Source organism: Pteronotus mesoamericanus, unplaced genomic scaffold (assembly GCF_021234165.1).
Source record: "Pteronotus mesoamericanus isolate MK-2021 breed Mesoamerican mustached bat unplaced genomic scaffold, CSHL_Meso_final scaffold_533, whole genome shotgun sequence".
NCBI classification, from domain to species: domain Eukaryota; kingdom Metazoa; phylum Chordata; class Mammalia; order Chiroptera; family Mormoopidae; genus Pteronotus; species Pteronotus mesoamericanus.
The window spans coordinates 1,932,401-1,951,248 of NW_026555320.1; the positions used below are offsets into that span (position 1 = coordinate 1,932,401).

General features: G+C 49.6%; 1 protein-coding gene across 1 annotated transcript in view; it reads left to right on the top strand.

Annotated features, from left to right (window-relative positions):
* LARS2 (leucyl-tRNA synthetase 2, mitochondrial) overlaps positions 1-18,848 on the top strand; it is a 110,933-nt gene that overhangs the window by 36,983 nt on the left and 55,102 nt on the right. The window contains exons 6-7 of the mRNA XM_054594801.1: positions 3,587-3,676; positions 8,685-8,828. Coding sequence (XP_054450776.1) covers positions 3,587-3,676; positions 8,685-8,828 — 234 coding nt within the window. The remainder of the gene's footprint in view (positions 1-3,586; positions 3,677-8,684; positions 8,829-18,848) is intronic.

The window sequence follows — 18,848 nt, forward strand, 5'->3', positions numbered from 1 at the left end:
CTTCTTTTTCTTTTTTTTTTTAAATCAGCAGATCAAGGAAGGCTCCAGAAGTGTGCGCTGATAATTTCAGGAAATGCATTTTGTAGCAGGGTTTCTCCCTCCCACGAATATGGTTCCCATGAGACTGGACTCCTGAGGGGCCTCGCGGCACCTGGTCTGCCATTTCCTCACAGGGTGGATGATACTGAGAGTCTGGCAGGGCCACGGGGGGGAGGGGGGTGGGGGACAGTGGATGGAAATAAAACGGGCCGGAGTGCTCCCGGCTTCCTCTGGGCAGGTGACGCTCGCGGTAAAAATGAATGAAAGTAAAGCCATCGGCACTCATACACGCAGACCCAGGGAGAGCTCCTGGGACTGAAAAATCTACCTCTGAAAGGGAGGGCAGGAAAGACCGAAGAAAGAGGCTGCCGCGCCCGGTGGTAATGAATAGAACGCATTACGGGAAACCCACATACGAGACATGTCTTGGGCGGCCACATGACAAGATGGATGGATCATTGTGCTGCTTGGCAGGCACCAAAGAATTATTTAGGGTAAAGAGGGGTCGGTCACAGATACCAGGACATGAATGCTAGCAGGTGTGGAAATGACTGAACACGCTTGACCAGGTCAGGACAAAAGCCTGTTCCAGGGGCCAGCACATCGCGGGAGCCAGGGAGGGGCGCTGACTTACATCAGAAAGAGCATCAGTTGCGGTCAGACAGTCTGTAGTGGGGAGGGCAGTGAGCTCTCTCCCATTCTGGCCCGGGCCCAGCTCTCAGGTCCAGCCACAGTCACGTCATGGAACATTCTCTCCTCCACAGTCGGGGTGGAATAATGGTCCCGGGGCACCGTGGGCTTTCAAGCTGTACACTTGCAGCAGCTGATGTAACTTTTCTTCAAGTGATACACAGAAACCCAATGTAAAAGCACAGGCCAGACCCAAGTTTGAAGACGGGTGGGGGGAGGGGCTGCAGCTGCCCGCCGCTGCTTAGCACACCCCGGAGCCCACGCTCCCTGAGAGCGCGCCCCGGCGTTCATGGCGGCCTGAAAGTAGGCTAATGCTTAGCAGGGTGACCATCTCTTTTTTCCCCCTGCCTGGATCTGTCACCATCTTTCTTCTATTTTAGGTAAAAGTGATTTTCAAAACCATAAACCTTGATGAAGATGATAATGCTTTTCCATTGCTGTGTAGTTTTTACTCTCAACCTGTGGAAGCAGATTCAGGGCTGAGAAAACACGTACATGCCTATAACATATACAGATGTTATATATATTTATTATAAGTATTTTGATACTTTATTCTGAAAAACTTAAATATACAGAGAAGTGGAGAAAACAGAACTGTCACCTCCTAAATTTAACAACTGCCTTTATTTTTTTTTTTCCGTATTGGCTTCATACATTTCTCTAAACTTCTAATGAAGAAGAATTTCAAAAAGCAAACATATCCACAGTAACAAGGTCTGAGAACATTGTTACCACATTCTCACATCCCCTTTCCTAGCTCATCTTGCAGACTTAACAACGCAATTCGAATTTAGTTAATGAAACCTACAGGAGGGATACCAGCTTGATTCAACCTGCAAGAGTTCCTATGTCTATTTAGTTTACTCTTCATTCAGCGGTCATTTTGGGTGCCTCGATGTACCAGGACCTGAGCAGGCACAAAACGATGAACAAAATGAAACAGCAAACATAGGTCCTGCCCTGGCTTTCGTTAGAAATGCAAGTTCTTCAGCTGCTTGTCTGGAATCAGAGGGAAACAAGTTCTGTGTATGCCCACCGGGGGACGGGGGCGGGGGCAGGCTGGGGGGTAGCGGGTGAGGAAAAGATCAATGGATGAGGGTGAATTTGGAGGTTTTAGGAAGTTGGTCCGATTCTTGAGTTGGCAGAGCGCTTTGTTGCACGGAGCAGCTGCAGGCTGGGTGTCCATGGAGCCTGGGAGCTGGGACCAGCTGCTGTGTACGCAGTTCAGCGCCCCAGCTCCGGCATTTCATGGGGCTGCTCCCAGGAACTGCCACCGTGTGAGCAAAGCTGCTAGACAGGCTGCTGATTCACCCTCTGCTCGGCAGGGTGGGAGCTGGGCTGTGGAGCTGGTGATCAGAGTTCTTTGTTTTCTAATAGTTATTATGCTGCTATTTTTATTAGTCAGCATGGTCAAAGGACATAAGAAGTAAGAATCTTACATATGAGAGGTAGCCCATTGGGAGCCCCATGTGTTTAGCAGACCCCTTGCTCAGCTCCTGCCAGACTTGTTCCCAGATGGGTGTAAACTCTCCTCTCTTAGTCATCTGAGGAAAGGCTGCATTCTTGGCACTTTTCATAGAAGTGGGACTTCTTTCAATAGTCCACAACAAATGGAACCATTTGGAATGTTCTTGGTCCTGCCTCCATTCCTCCATTAGCTGTCTTGTGAGGAAGAGAACTAGAAAAGAAGCAACTAAACCTTACAGCTTGGGCCCTGGCTGGCGTGGCTCATTTGTTTGGAGCATCATTCCATTAACTGAAAGGCTGTGGGTTTGATCCCCTTTCAGGGCACACACCTGGGTTGCAGGTTCAGTCCCCAGTTGGGGTGTGTACAGGAGGCAACCAATCCATGTTTCTCACATCGGTGCTTATCTCTCTCTGCTCCTCCCTTCCTCTTTCTTTAAAAGCAATGAAGAAATATCCTCAGGTGAGGATTAAAAAAAATTTTTTTTTTAAATTAGAGAGCAAGCTGACTGCTCTGGAGGGGTGCTGGAGGGTGGAAGGATCAAGCAAAAAAAAAGAAAAAAGAACTCATGGACATGGACAGCCGGGGGTGGTCGTTGTTGGGAGTGTGGAGGTGAAAGGGGGTATGGGGGGATAAATGATGATGGAAAAAATACATTAAAATGTAAAAATATGTAAAAAATAAAATTTAAATAAATAAAAATAAACCTTAGAGGTTGGTTACTCAGTCAGTAATCTGTTTTTAAAGATTCTATAACAAGTGGGTTTTCAGGACAGAAGCTTCAATGTAGGCTTAGAAATACAAGCCCAGTGATTTCTCACTGGCTAAATTTAATATTTCGTAATGTTTTTCAGGGGTCTTCCTAAGTAGGCACCAGCCTGATTCACATAATGGAATGAATGGGGTATAATGAGTCTGAAAGAGCTACCAGGCCTGTTATATGTGGAAGGAAACGCAAAGTTTGTTTTCAAATGAGGATTGTAGGGGAGCAGGCAAATATTCCTCTTGAATTTTGTGATTGCTTTCAAAGTGAACATCAGTCATGAATTAGCTCCATTGCCCCTAGAATATGTTAATGCTGACAAAAAGTGGCAATACCCAATTTTGTACAGTGTGTTGTAAACACCTGCTAACCGTAAGAGTAGAGGGATGGGTTGTGCAGAAGACTTCAGGTTGATTTTCTCAACATTAAACATGCCCTGTGGCGGTGGGAGTGGCATTTCAGTGACATCTGTCTTCCCTTGCTTTACAAATAGGTGGAAAATATAGTAGGTTGGGCAAATGTTTGCAGTGTGATCATTTTTCAAAAATTGATTGCAAGGCTGATGCATGCGCTGCGTGGGGGGAAGTGTTTACAATGGCCAACACATGCCTTTTCCCCCTCTTTGGCAGGAAATTACCACGTGTTTACCAGACTACTATAAATGGACCCAGTACCTCTTTATTAAACTCTATGACGCCGGACTGGCCTATCAGAAGGAGGTAAGTTCAAGTTAGCCGCACTTAAAAAATTTTGTAAATTTCCTCCCTCTTCTCAGAACACATCATTGTTCAATAAGAAACAAATAAGCCCTGTTTGCACAGTAGCTGTGAAAATGAACACTACCGCAAGTTCGCGACCTCAGTCACAGCAGACCCAGACAGCAGCTACTGCCTGGCTCAGTGTGGTGCCCCAGGACAGGGCTTGGCCCCTTCACTCTGCAGTTTCCAGCCTGTCTCAGTGTTTGGCGCCTGTCCTGAGATGTAGCAGGAGGAGAGGGAGGGATGCAGGCTTCTCAGACCCTTGCTCAGCCGCCTCTCCCCGCTGTGTGCTGGCTGTGTCACAGCCTCCAGGAACTGTTGTTCTTTATCTGCCGTGTGGGGTGGTAACATCACCCTTGCAGGGTCTTGGGAAGACAGAGGTGAATGTGGGAAGTATGACTGTCCCAGTGCCTACACATAGCGGTCTCCCAAGAACTGGAGGCGCTTGTGTGGCAGGAGCTTGCTAATAGCAGGCACACCTTAGACGGTGCGGAGCCACTAATGTGAGTGGTGGTGAGTTTTTAAAAAAGATTGTGTTTACTTATTTATTATTTATTTAAAGAGAGGGGGAAGGAGAGGGAGAAAGAGAAAGGGAGAAACATCCATGTTCAAGAGAAACATCGATTGGTTGTCTCTCACATGCTCCCAGCCCAGGCAATGCACCCTGATTGGGAATTGAACCTGCGATCTTTTGGTTTACAGGGTGACACTTAACCCACTGAGCCACATCAGTCGGGGCCATATGTAAGTTTAAAGTAACTAAGGTTAATTAATATTGAAGATTGAGGTCCTCAGTCATTTGCTGGTAGCTAATATTGGACATCACAGATCTAGAACATTGCCATCATCACAGCACATTCTAGACAACACTAGTCTAGAAAATTCACAAGTAACAAGTAGAAAGGACATTCTCCTTCAACCAGAGGGCTGTAACAACATAGGATTACATTTACTGTTCTCCTGGTCACATCACACTGCTTGGTCTTACAATGAATAGTACTTACAAAATCATTATGTTTTAAGTTTGCAGTGTTTTAGAATCAACATAGAGACAAATGCAGAAGGCTCAACTTGAATTTCAGAATTTAAAAAGAAAGTCTTAAACCTTGACAAGTGGATTGAGTGCTGGACTGCAAACTGAAAGGTCTCTGGTTCTATTCCCAGTCAAGGGACATGCCTGGGTTGTGGGCCAGTTCCCCAGGTGGGGACATGCAAGAGGTAACTGATCGATGTACCTCTCTCACAGCGACGTTTCTCTCCCTTCCTTCCCCTCTCTCTAAAAATAAATAAATAAATAAAGTAAAAAAATAATAATACAGCTAGGTTTGCAGTATGGCCTCATCTCCGGGAAGCATATGGAAGAACTCGCTGGGCACAAACGCCTCTCCCACTCTGCCCCTCGCGGCTGAGGAAGCTGGTGGCAGTAGCCTTGGGAACTCTCTACCTTCCCCGGACTCCATCCAAATTTAAGCTTATTCTGGATGGAACAGAGCAATATTGATTTTGAGGATTACGTCCTTAAATAAGATCTATGTGGTGTTCCTTAAGGAAGCATGCTTTTGTCAAGAAAAAAGCTAATAGACTTGGAGAAAATCAATCCCCTAAATCATAGACTTCACCAGCCTTCTGTAACCTGAAGCTGCATGACAGTTACTCAGAAAAAGTCTTCGGTGGTAGCAGAGCAGAGCTTGATGAGGAAGAAGTAAGGGAGCAATGGAGGGGAGCCAAAGGCTTGAGGAGCGATGCATTGGCCAGGAGACAGAAGCATGCAATGGAGGATGTGATCTAGAAGGGACTAGCATCCTGTGTCAGGGCTGAGGCCAGGGAGGCAAGGGAGAAGAGAACCCAGAAGAGGAAGATGAGGGGAGGAAGGTGAGGGCTGGCCCGGAGGCCCGCTGGGGCCGTGGGCTCCCGGCTGCCTGTCGCAGGGAGGGGCGCTGCTGAACCCGGAGTCAGGCTGCTGCGGCCGTGAGCATCCCCCGGGGAGCCCGCAGTCGCCTGTACCTCTACGAGCCCAATGGTGTTAGGGCCTGCATGTCTCCAGTGCTTCCTAAAAGCTCCCCCTACGTCACTCAGACAAAAAAAAGTTGCTCTGATGTTTAATCCCTGATCAGCGGGGGACATTTATGTGGCATGGCCCCCTCTCGTTGGGAAGGCAGTGGACGGAGTGGGCTGCGGCTCAGTGTGTTTGCAGGGGCCTTAATGGCCTCAGTGCTGATTTAACAATGTTACCAGTAAGGCTGTGTCTTACCAGTAAGGCTAGTTAACCGCAGAGGAGTTAACTGGAGCTGGCTTCAGGCGATGACAGAGAACGTCAGGGGCAGCTGGGGACACGCCTGCCAGTCACTGAGGTTTTCCAGAAACCACGATCTATGTAGCAAGACTGTGCTTGCTTGAAAATCAGGGTGTCCATCAAAGTACATGCTCACACGCGACAACCCAGGACTGTTGCAAAGGGAAGACCTGGTTCTGAGGGAAGCTGCGTGGTAGAGACCATTGTACGAGAGAGGAGACTGGGAAGGGGGTCCGGGGAGCAACCGCGGGGCTTCGGGTGGCTGCCTGTGCAGCGCGGCCCGGAGCCCTGGGCCCCGCGCCTTGGCCGCCCGGGCCTGACCCCCAGCAGGAGCACTGAGCCTGCCCCGCGTGTCTGTGCTTGAGATGGATCCTGGTCGTGGGAAGAAAACCAGAGTGGTTCTCACAGCCGAGGCAGCTTTGATCTGAAACGTGAGTTCCTTCGGTGTTTTACCTCTTCCCCCAAGACTTGCACTGGGGGAAAAATTGCTATTGTGTTTTGCTCTTACTTGTCTTCCATTCCACGCCCGAGTTTTACGATAGCATGTAAACCTCTTAGGAGCACATCTTCTTCATTGCCGGGTGTAACCTAGAGCCGGAGAGATGCCAGGCTGTGTGGGAAATGTTGATAAGAAAATAAAGTCTTACTTGTTTTCGCACTTTGCAGTGTTGAGTGTTTGCTTCTCCCGTATCCTCTGAGGTCTGCAGGGGGCAGGAGGCACAGGTGGAGGCCTATAGGGCTTATTCCCACCTCTTCGTGGTTTATACGATTTTAGTTGCATGTGTGGTTTTATTTAGGGGGTGGAGGGTTGACGGAGGGTTGCCTCTTAAAGAACTTTCCACAACACTAAACAAAACTTGGCTGTTTCTTTTTGCCTTATCTATTTTAAGTGGTATCCCTCCCAACCCCTAACACGAGCAATAATAATAGATGAGTAATCATCCTTGGTTCATTAGCCTAAAGTTTTTACATCTAAGGCACTTTTGTTTACATTTGATCTCTACTTATTTATGGCTTCAAGGCTGTGGGGGGCCTTAGAATGAGGGAGAAAATCACTCACTGTGTGTCTTTCCTGCTCCGACTCCAGGCCTCACAAGCCTAAACTCTTCAGTGCATAGTTCACTTTTCAGCTGTAAAATCACAGTGCACAGAGGGGTTAGCCTGTCCTCCACCCCTGCTGTTTATGAAATTTCGAGATAGGTCTCTGGGTCAGTCGGGGTCCCGGCAGGAAATAGAGGGCACAGCGGACAGGAACCATGTAATACAGGGCCTGTTTCTATGCAGTTTCTGGAAACCCGCAGGGATGGCCAAGCACCTGTTGCTGGCGACAGAAGGAAGAGTCTGCCACCCTGGGAGAAGGGGCGATGTGGGGGGCGGTTCCTGGAACCGGGAGGGTGGTAGCCGTGACAGAGGGGGCCCGCCTGGCAGGAGCTGTGCCTTCGGTGCCAGCTTTGCCCAGCTGGGAGGAAGCCAAGGTGCTGCTCGTCGGCTGAGCCCAGCCCGAGCCCACGGCAGGGGGGTCAGCCTCGGGGTGCGGACGAGGGTGGAGAGAGGATTTGGAGGGGCAAAGAGACGACCTTCAGCACAATCTCTTATTAGAATTGCTCATTAAAATTAAGAAAAAAAATGTGTACCAAGCCGGCATATTTTAGCGTCCAGACACACATCTCTGTGCTTATTTCCTTCTTTGTACTACGTGGTACCTAAAGGTAGTAAAGGAATGGATGTTGAAGGAAGAGGTTGTTATTTTAAGGGAAGATAGAAGTGAAGTAGAACTCTCCGAAGAGAAACTTCACAGTGGTTACGATGACAAGTTCTCTCAGCCAAATGAAACTATTCAGATAGGTCTCAAAAATATTGTTACCTTTTGGGGGGGCAGGTGTTGACTGGGAGAAGATACAGCAGAATTTTCTGGGATGGTAGGAATGTTCTGTATCTTGGTATGAGTGGTAGTAAAAGTTCATCATGTTGTACACTTGAGATTTATTCACATTACCCTGTGTGTGTTACACATTAATTTAAATAGAAGTTTTTAAAAATTGCAAACAACTTTTACAGCTCCTAGAGACCTGAATTCTGACCCCATCTTTGTCCCTTACTGACTCTGTGACCTTAGGCAGGTTACTTAATCTCTCTGTCCCTTGGTTTCCTCCTTTTCCCTAGGGGGACAACAATATTCTCACCTTAAAAGGTTGTTGTGAGAATCAGAGATGCCAGCGTTAGGAAGGTGCCTATCCCAGCATCTAGCACGTGATGATGATCACTCAGTAATTTTTAGCTCTTTATATTATAATAAACATATTTGTTTCCCCTAAAATAACCGATTTCTGCCAAGTTCTAGGTACCATTCTTTCTTCTTTTCCTCTGTTTACTAAAGTTTCCAGTCTTGCAAGTTCATCCTTCTGTGCAAGAACACACCCAACTTGAGTTAGACACGGGCATGCGGGCTTCCCTCCCAAGCGTACAGACCCTAATGAGACGAAGGCACAGCAGCAGCTCCCTCGTGCTTCTCCGCAGCCGCTAGGGGCTTCCCTGGCAAGCAGCACTCCGAGGAGAGGCCCTCCAGTCTCTGAGCAGCGACGGCTGCATTTGCAGGCCTCTACCGTGTAAGAGCCTTGAAGTGATCCTTCAGTGTACTCACCAGACTGCATCGTTTTGTTTCATGAATTATAACAGGCCTTGGTTAACTGGGACCCGGTGGACCAAACAGTGCTCGCCAACGAGCAGGTGGATGAACATGGCTGTTCGTGGCGCTCTGGAGCAAAGGTCGAGCAGAAGTACCTCAGGCAGTGGTTTATTAAGACAACAGCTTATGCAAAGGTAAGTGCGGGCCCGGAGGCTCCCCAGGAATGCCCTGCATGTCGGCCGGCGACGCCAAGGCGCAGTGGGTACTGGAGAGCCTCAGGCTGGCGGGGTCGGACGGGGAGGGCTCCGGGGAGGGCTCTTGGAGCCCTGGGTGTACAGACAGGAAGCACAGGAACTTCAGGGTCACCCACCTCCGGGTGGTGGGTCATTGTTCACATTCAGTCATTGCACTGACCTAGAGGTCAAAGACCAGACAGCTTTCCCCACAGTTATGTCAGCAATAAAGCTAGAAGGGGGATTAGCATCTCCGCTGGTGCGGCTCTGGCGAGACCCTCAGAAAGACAGCGGCATTTCAAAGGCCCAGAGAAGGTCACCTAAAAGGAGCAAAGAAGGAGGCAGCCGGTCTCCATGAGGGAATGCCCGAGAGAAAGAGAACTAAGCCAGGAACCAGAGCTCGGGGTGTGAACTCTCGTTGGGTCCCTGATTAGCCGTGCCAACTGGCGTGAGTCCCTGGGCCTCAGTTTCCTCATCACTAACAGGAGAGGGTAGGACCAAGGAGGTCGTTAAAGTGCTATCTGGCTCTCTGTGTGTTCAGAGATGCAAGGCAAACCCAACCAGTAAAAGGGGGCTGGCTTAACATCACCAAGCGCCAGGGCAAAATAACCTGTTCTGGGTGTGCCAGAACCACTCCGTGCAAGGTGCCCTTTGAGCTCCCAGTTTTAGGATCTAGAATTGAGGGGCCACTCCCAGAAACTCCAGAGAGAAATGACGGGATCAAATCGGGCCCCTTCGCACAGCCATCTGACGCCCCCTGTGTCCGTGAGCAGCAGAGCTCGGCAAAGACAGGGTCTGGGCAGGTAAGAGCATCCTGAAGCCTGTCGGCAGCACGTTTGCGCAGTTCCTCCCCGTGGTGGGCACTGAAAGAAGGATGTTTGTCCCCTTCCATAGTGACTGTGGGCTGTGCTGTCGGAGTTAGGGCGCTGGGCCGAGATGGACTTTGGGTCAGATCTAATACTGTACTTATATGCAAAGGAAGCGCAGAGTTATAAATGACCTCTGGTCACTACAAAACTGCTGAGTTAGAACGGCAGAACCCCAGCTCACAATACCAATGCCTGTGGCTCTAGGACCCCAGGTTTTCTCACTCAATAGACATCTCTGCAATGAGGCTATTTTCCCATTATAATTCATCTAGGATGTAGCTGAGAATAGCACACATGGGTTTGGAAAACTGCTCATCAGAACTTGATAACACAGGGCTTTGCCCCTTTTAAGCACACAGTAACATTGAGACCAAGCGAGAAGAACAAATCTGAGGACATTGCATTTTGTAACATCCCAGGCAGGGGAGCCCGTGTCTGCCGACAGTCGGGGTCTGTTACAGGGAGGGAGGCGGGGTCACCTCAAGGGTCTGTCGGATGACTGTAACGGGCACTGTTATAAAGCCACCTCATTAGCTCTTTTGTTTTGGCCTCTGCCTCAAGTTGGAAATGTAATAACCTAACGGAGGGGCATTATTCTTTAAATTGTCAGCCGTGAATTTTCAACTGTTCATCAGAAGTGCTAGTTACCATGGTGACTTGCTTGGTTCCTGCTGAACTCCTGTGCAGATTTATTGAAAAATCTGTTTTTGGAGGTCAGCACTTGGTTTGTCCCGAAAGTCGGAAGAAGAGGGAGTGCTGTGAGGCGGGGGTGGAGGGAGCGGAAATCTATGTTCACCGCAGGCTCTTGGCTGAAGGCCACGCAAAGCCAGACCTCCTAAGGCTGAATGGAAGTGGTTGCTATGGGACCGAGAGGAGGACAGAGACACGAGGACCCGCATGGTGCTCGGAGACCTTGGAGTTCCAGCCCAGCCAAAAGTGTGCGGTCGACGCCCCAAAAGCCATGTATTAGACATACAGATAGCACCCTAGGACTGAGGACAAAATCAAAAGAGACTCGCCTTAGTAAATAAAATTAAGCCTGATAGCTTCAAAAGACACTTTTCAGAACAAAACTCAACATCTTTAAAGGGAGACAACATAATCCAGACCCCCCACAAGGCTGGCTCCACCTGTGATGACTCACCTATAATAAAAAGTTACGAGACTTGCAGAGAATCAGGGGCATTGTGATCCATAATTAAGAAATTTAAAAAGCAGTCCAATATAAATAGGTCCTGGGATGACCCAGAATTTAGAATTAAGAAATAAAGCCAGAGTCATCTATTAAATAAATGATCTGGAACGTAAAGAAATAGATGGTCATAATGAGTGAACAGATGGGGAATCTCTGAAGAGAAATGGAAACTATTAAAAAGAAAAACACTGGAAATCCAGAACAGAAAATTATATAATACATGAAATGGAAAATTCACTGGGATGCAGAGAGATGAGTAAGGGTAAAGTAGGCCCTAAAGCTGGAGGGGAGACCCTTCAAATAAGGAATAATCATGTATGGTGGCCCTAAAACAAATCTACGTGACAAGTGTGAGAAGCTGAAAGAGTATCAGTATCATAGAAACTGAGAGCTACAGGAAGAGCCTCACGACAGGGCTGGAGAAGCTGGAGCGCTGGGGAGGGGCTGGATCAGGCCAAGCCTTTTAGTCCTTAAGGGATTTGGACTTTATCTTGGGGGCCGTGGGGAACTATTCAAGGACTCTAAGGAGGAAGGGAATGACGTGCAGATACGTGTTTTTATACATTCTGTGTGGAGAGGGCCAAGTGTGGATACAGAGAGATACGTGTGGAGTCCATTGCAGTGGTTCAGGCACATGTAACTTAGACTCAGCTGGGAGTTATGGAGAGAAATAGGTAGGTTAGAAAAATACTCAGATAGTGAAATGTGTAGAACTTGGTGATCTATTGGATGAGCATATGTAGGAGATGATGTCATCAAGAAAGACCCTGACTTGGACACCAAGTGGATGATGAAGCAACTTACTGGGATAGAGCGTTCTGGAAAAGACATAGTCCTGACTTTTCAATTTGCAGTGGCCATAAGACATTTGAGTAGAGATGCGCAAATAATAGGTACTTGGATAAATGGGTCTGAAACTTCAAAGAAGATTAAATGAGATAGGACATATACTTTAAAACCTGGTATTTAAAAAACAGTGTTGAACTATATATACGTAGTTATATATAATGATAGGCTATATAGATGGATGAGATATTGAATAAGTTAGCAGTGCTTTCAGCTGCAAGTAACAAAAGACCCAAGTTAAACAAATGAGAAGTTCTTTTTCCCATATAAGAAGTTCCAGTTGCTGGACTGAACTGGAATAGGGCTCTGAGTTGGCATTTCAGTGGTTCTTTTGGCCGGTCCTTCCTTCCTCATGGTTACAAAATGGCTGCTGCAGCTCCAGACATCACATTTCCATTCAAGACAGAAAAAAGCAGAAGGGGCAGGGTGACTGTTTCCATTATCTGGAAAGCGAGAACTTTCTTGGCAACCCCCAGCAGAAGTCCCCTGATGCTCTTTTAGCTACAGCTGTGTCCTGTGCCTACTCCCAGCTTCAAGAGAGATTAGGAAAGCAGGCCTGGCCTTTTCAGCCTCTGTGGTCAAGGTGGCCTGGGGAAGAGGGTCGGCATGGGTGCTGGGATGGCCAGTGAGCGGCGCCCGCCGCAGTTATCTTTAGAGCTTTGCATTTGCACCTGAGAGCTGCGTCTGTGATGTATGGCTGGGGGTCTGCTTGGGAGCTTGGCCGTGGAGAGGCCCTCTTTCATTCACTCAACTTTCAAATCATAAAGACGATGCCTGATGTGAAAATTACATGGAGCCCTGAAATATAAAAATCCCTTTATGAAGGCTGTTCTGTGCTGTATTTGATTTTTCGCCCCTTACCCCCCTCGCAGCCTTCCTAGGCTTGTTTGCTCTGTGCAGCATTGAAGTGCTTTCAGCCGCACGCTCTGTGAACAAGGAGGCTCGCAAAGCAGTATGTGAGGAACATGAATTAGCCTTGGCAGAGGCGTGTGGGTGGAATCCTGTGGGCGGCACTGGGAGGGGAGGAGGGGGATTGGGGACGCACATGCAGGAAGCCAAAGGCTCAGAGTCTGACGGAGCCAGTGCCTCAGTTCCTGACGGCAGGGTGCCGATTGGAAGGCAAGACAGAGGGGCAGTTTCCCGTTTGAACTCTTCGAACAGATCCTGGTTTTTTGACTTCTGTGGCTGCCTCTGGTAGCTCCCCGTGTCCTCTCAGGGCCCCGGCTGCTGGGGCACTGTTCCTGGGCCCCTCTTGGTGTTAAGGTGAACGTAACCGTGCCCTGACGGTGCTGCGTCAAACCCACGTCGGTGGTTATAGTTGCCAAGTTCTCAGGAATTCCCTGGCGAAGTCCATGGTCGCTTTTCACTTCCTGTCTGCCTGCTCCAATCTGATCGGTGCTCAGGCCTTAACTTCACCATCTCATTTAACCCCCACATTAGCCCTCTGAGGGCTGGTCCTCCTGTTCTCCCCATTTTACTGATGAGGAAACTGAGGCTCTCACTGGAAAGAAGTAACAGCACTGGGCTTCGAATCCGGGCACTTGAGCTGTTGGCTGGCAGTCTGGACCGCTTCTCAGGTTGTCCGAATTCGCGCGCTCTTTCCCCAGGCGTTACCAAGTGCCGGGCTAGGTGCCAAGAATACAGAGGAGAAAGCTGAGGTCCCTGCTCTTATGGAGCTTGGCGGCCAGTGTGGGAGACAGTGGCACAGATGGGCATTCCTGGCCCGGTGGGATCACCGTTACGCTGCAGGAGAGTGCATGGGCGGTGACCAGGAGGAGCCCCAGGTCTGCCCAGGGCCCAGGAGGCAAAGCTGAGGACGAGATGGAAGAAGGGAAGCGCGGTACCTGTGAGGGAGCCTTCTGTCTCCTTCCAGACGTGTGGAAAACTTCATGCCTCACCAGTATTTCAGGTAGAAATTGGCTGGCAAGAAGCAGATGGGCAACCATGAGCTGTCATGAAGTCGGGGGGCTGGGAAGTAATATCCCTCTTTCTGTCCCCCTGTGCCTTCCCCCCTGATTTCACCTGTGACCTTGCGTGTAAAGTACAGGTGCCTTCAGGAGAATGCACCGGGCTTCTTTGGGCCTGCAAAGGGTGGGACTGTGGGGCTGGAGAGAGGGCGAGCAGAGGGCAGGGAGGTGCATGGCAGGAGCTCTTTGGGGGGTGGAGGAGGAGGCAGGGGCAGAGGGAGCTGCGGAGGAGCAACGGTGCCCGGGGCCAGTCTCTGTGCGCCTGAGGGTTCCCCACACTCTGGGTCCGGGAACCTTGGGCAGCCATGTTCCAGTCCTGAGGCCTCAAGTTGCCTGAGCCAGCATCTGGCCGTCTCCTGGGTGCTGGGCCTGCTCCCGGGCTGTCTCAGGTCCTCCCTCGGCCCCAGAACAGAGACTGGCTCATGGGTAGTGCCCGGAAAGGCCTCCCTGTAACAGCGACCAAGTCACTCCTGCCCTGCCCAGGAAGCTTTGCAGAGGGCTTGATCGGTGAGGTGGGCGCCTGGGCCCCACCCTGCCTTCCGTGTCCACGAAAGCCGCTTGGCCTCGGGCCTCCCTCTGTGTGCGCAACCTAGGCCTGTGTGTGTGCGAGCACGTGAGATGCTGGCCGAGGAGGCGAAGTTTGAGATCCAAGGAGAGTGAGCGAGAAAGGCTTAGAGAGTTGTCGCTCCTCAGCAGGGTTGTTGGGATCAGCAGCTGTGAGGATTCGCGCTGGGGCCTGATTTCATGGTGATCACGCTCGGCTTAATCTACCACCAGGGTTTCCTCTTAAAAGCCCCGTGGCTTTAAAGCTATTACCGCCTTCCTCTCCATCACGCCCCCCTGTGGTCACTCGGGGCTGGGGGTGGCCTTATGTCTCCCCGCTTGTAGAAATATTTTATTAACTACTGAGCCGCAGAGGGCTCCCGCCCGAGCAGCTCTGGACTCTGCCCGGGACTCAGACACGCACTGGGATGTGCCCTTCGAGTGAGCTTCCCGTCGGAATCCCTGTCTCTCCTTCCAGAAACAGCAGGCTGCTCCCGGCCCCACAAAGCTAATTAATCTGGTTTTGACTCCCTGTTGCACAAGCTAATGAACCCTTAGATTCTGCCCCTTCTTACATAATATCTTACTCACTGTCTTCTCTTTTGAACCTGCCTGTCCTTAGCCTAGGGTTGAACTCGGCTCTCCACCCTCCATCTGCTGCTGACCTCTCAGCCCTCTCGGGGTGATCCAAGGGACTCAGGGGAGCTGTGCCCACCCCTCAAGCTGTGTGGGTGGGAGTGGACAGGCGTGGGAGGGGCAGAAGCTAAAGGAAAGAGGAAGGCGACCTGAGGCCATGGTTCCCAGCCCTTCCCGGGCCAGCAGGAGGCTGCCAGGGGGATTGGGGACTTGGGGACTTGCGTCCGCAGCCCCAGCCCCGGCCAGCAGGCGGCAGCCGGCCGGCTCTGAGCGGGCGGCAAAGGGAGCTTCAGCGGGAAGAGGTCCCCAGAGCCAGTGCAGGGCTGGCCTGGCTCTAGGATTAGAAATTTCTGGGGCTTCTAGGTGACACAGACGGCTAGATTTCTTCTCCTTCAACGCAGGGCCCTCTGCCCACCTGCAGAACGTGGGCACCAGACCCGGCTCCCGTCTGTGTGCCGTCTCCATTGGGCGACTCGGTGAGCCTCAGTCGTCCCCCGCCCCCCCCCTCCGCCCCCCCCGCCGCAGCACAGGTGGTAGCGCTTTGCCGGGGGAGGTGGGGGTCCCTGGGTGTGCTAGGGGGCGCTAGCAAGCGTCACCGATGAACCTTTAGCTTAGGGGCTTGCTTGAATTTTAAAGCTAGAAGAAACTTGGGGGAACATTGATTAGTTCAGAGTCCCCTGACATTTAAATTCCCGCTTTTACTGCTGCTTGAAGTTACAAAATCAATCTGATGTCTAAAAACAAAGGGATAAGGTATTGCTTTATTTTAAGGCATACAGAACGATGGTTTGATTTACATATATATTTTTTAAATTATATTTTATTGATTATGCTATTACAGGTGTCCTGATTCCCCTCCCCCTTTTACAATTTTTTTCCAGTTTTATTGAGAAATAATTGACATACATCACTGAATAAGTTTAAAGCATACAGCATGATGGTAAGATTTACATTTTAAAAAAAAATTAGTTGTTGCTTTATTTTAAGCAGCACACACCCTTCCTGCTGCCTGGGACGGGGATGCTGCAATTGCCACCTTGGGGGGTCCTTAAAAAAATGACTAACCCAGCCCATTCTTCGTTTTATAACTGAGACCCCTCCTAACCCAGCTGGAGTCCCCTCAATCCCAGACCTGCCTGCCTCCCTCCTGCTCTTGAGCACTGGTTCCCAAGCAACCAGGCACCTTGGAGAATCTCGTGCAGAAGGCAGACAGTCGTGCGTGTTGCAGGAAGGCAGCGCGTTAGCAAGTTCGGAAACCAGGGAGAGGGCACAGCCGGCCAGGCAAGGGACAGCGCGGCGGTTAGAGAGAGGCTGCCTCGTCGGTCCCTGATGGAATCACGTGCTGATGGTTGGGCGCTGGGGCTGGGTCGGGCCCTGCGCCATTGTTCTCCACCCCCGACGCCACGCCCTGCCCTCGGCCCTTGCAGCCTGGCCGCCGGGAGAGCAGGAGCCCGAGCCAGTCCGCGTCCACGTCGCTGTTCAGGAAGCAAACCGTCATTAACAGACGCATGCGCCTCCACACTGTGGTGCTTTGTTTTCAGAATGTGTTCCCTTATAGAAAGAGCCAATTTTCCACAGTATTTCCCATTTCTCTGTATGTTTTGCTTACTATTCCAGGTGGCCGATGTTAAGTGTCAGGTTTGCTTATAATAGAGATTTGATCCTTTCTGGGGCTGTAGTAAGTTATGAACCCTGGCAAAATGCAGACTTCAGTTAAAAAGAATATATTAAGATCATGATATGAACAATGTAAAAATGTGTACACAGGTTCACACACTTCCATTTCTGATCAATTGTAACACAGCATGTCTTTAAAAAATTTTTATTGACTTTTTTTAGAATCAGAGAGAGAGAGAGAGAAGCATTGTTTTGTTGTTCCACTTATTTATGCATTCATTGGTTGGTTTTTGTACGTGCCCTCACTGGGGATTGAACTAGCAACCTTGGAGTATTGGGACAACGCTCTAACTGCCTGAGCTACCCAGCCAGGGCCTAACACACCATTGGTTTTATTTGTTATGGTCCACCGAGAAAGAAAAATGCTGTCAAAGTCACCACCGACTATAAGACATGTCCCAGTTTCAGAGTGTGTGGGGGAAATGTGCATCTTGGAATCAATGGAAGGTGAGAATAAATAGGATGGAAGATATAGAGCAAAGCATTAATGGTGGTCTGTCTCCCTGGTCCTTAACTTGATTTACATAATTGTCTTCTCCAAATTCTCCATAATGATTATTGTCATTTTGATAATCATAAAACCAAACAGCCTAATAGCAAGGCTGTAGTGGCAATTATGTATACACCTTGCGACCTCAGAGCCTTGGAAAGGGATGGTTTTATATTCTTGCAAGTTTTAAATTTATAGGCAGGCTTCCAGCTTGGAAGTAATGGAGCAGAACGTCCCCTGGGACCGCTGTCTCCATTTCGTTCTTTCCCGGAACAGCACCACCTTTTCAGGCAAAGGCCGCTAGTGCCGCGTGTTGGGCAGAGTGTGATGTCCATGCTGTGGCTGTTTAATTTCTCCCTCCTCCTCCTGTCGGGGGCAGTTACAGCCTCTCGTGTCCTGTGGATCCAGGGGCAGCGAGGTGACATGGGTGGCCTCTGGGAATCAGAAGCTGTCTCGTTAGACAGGAGGCTCTGTCATTAGGAAGGTTTGGCCCCTGTCATCTGCACTGTTGGCAGGGTGGTCACCGTCTCTGGGAAGTCAGCGGAATTAGAACAGTTCTGCTGCTGAAAGGTGGGTCACCTGGGTCAGAGAGGAGAAGGCTGATAATGTGGCCGTCCGGGTATGTGGGTAAGAAGGGGGCCAGACTGGCTGCCACTGCGCTTCCCGGGTCCCCTTCACCGCGTCCTGTCCCTCAGAGCGTGCCCATGGGGCCATCGTGCCGGTCACACCCAGGAAGCACTTCCTTCTTCCTGGCGATTGGGAAGCCATTTAATGGCTGGTGCGCGTGGCTCCAAGATGCACAGCTGCCCAGTGCGGGGGCCGGTGCTGCCTCTGCTCCTTTTGTCCCTGCTGTTCCAGGAGTCCACGCCTTGTTGACTGGTCACACCTCATTAGCAGGATGGCTTGCTCACAAATGATTATTTCCCTCCTGGGTTCCAGCACTTTCACTGGAACTGGCCCTCTCGGACAGCACAGCTGTATTTGTAAATGAATGGTTTGCACTGAGGCGCTGCAGCACATGGATTTTGGTAGACATACAGAACGTGTTTCAGAAGAGAGATGAACATAGGACTGTCAGAGGGAGGTAAACATCCTGCCAAATGAGATTTCTAATGTGTGGATCTTCGTGTGTAACTTCATGCAGGAGAATGAGGCTAGGATGAGAGAGAACATTTATTTCTCTAGAATATTCCAGAAGGGACATCTAGACTTTTAGACATCTTACTGCCTTTGAAATTGATTTTCCTTTATTAGGACTCAAGTATACACTGTCTTTGGAGCAATTGCACTGTAGCGATTTTTTAAAGAAGAAAGAAATGGCAACAAGAAAAGGTTTTAGGAAAAAACATACAAATTATAATTCAGAAATAATTGCTAATCAAATCACACTGATTCAGAAATAGGCCAAGTGTTAAGCTGTTTAAAAAGTGCTCATTGTAATTAAATCTTATTAAACCTTCCCTCTTCCATCCTGTCTCATCTGTGTCTGGCTCTCACGGTCCTGGCTTCACAGCTGCCCGCTTGGTAGCTAATGCATCCACCTGTTCTGAAAGGTTTGGGCTTGTCAGTTTGCCTAACTTTTTTCAACCAAGGCCTTCTAAAATATATCATTTTTTAAATGTATTTTATTGATTATGCTATTACAGTTGTCCTAATTTTCCCCTCTTGGCCCCCCTCCACTTGGTATGCCCCTTCCCTCCGGCGATCCCCGCCTTAGTTCATGCCCGTGGGCCGCACATGTAAGTTCTTTGGCTTCTC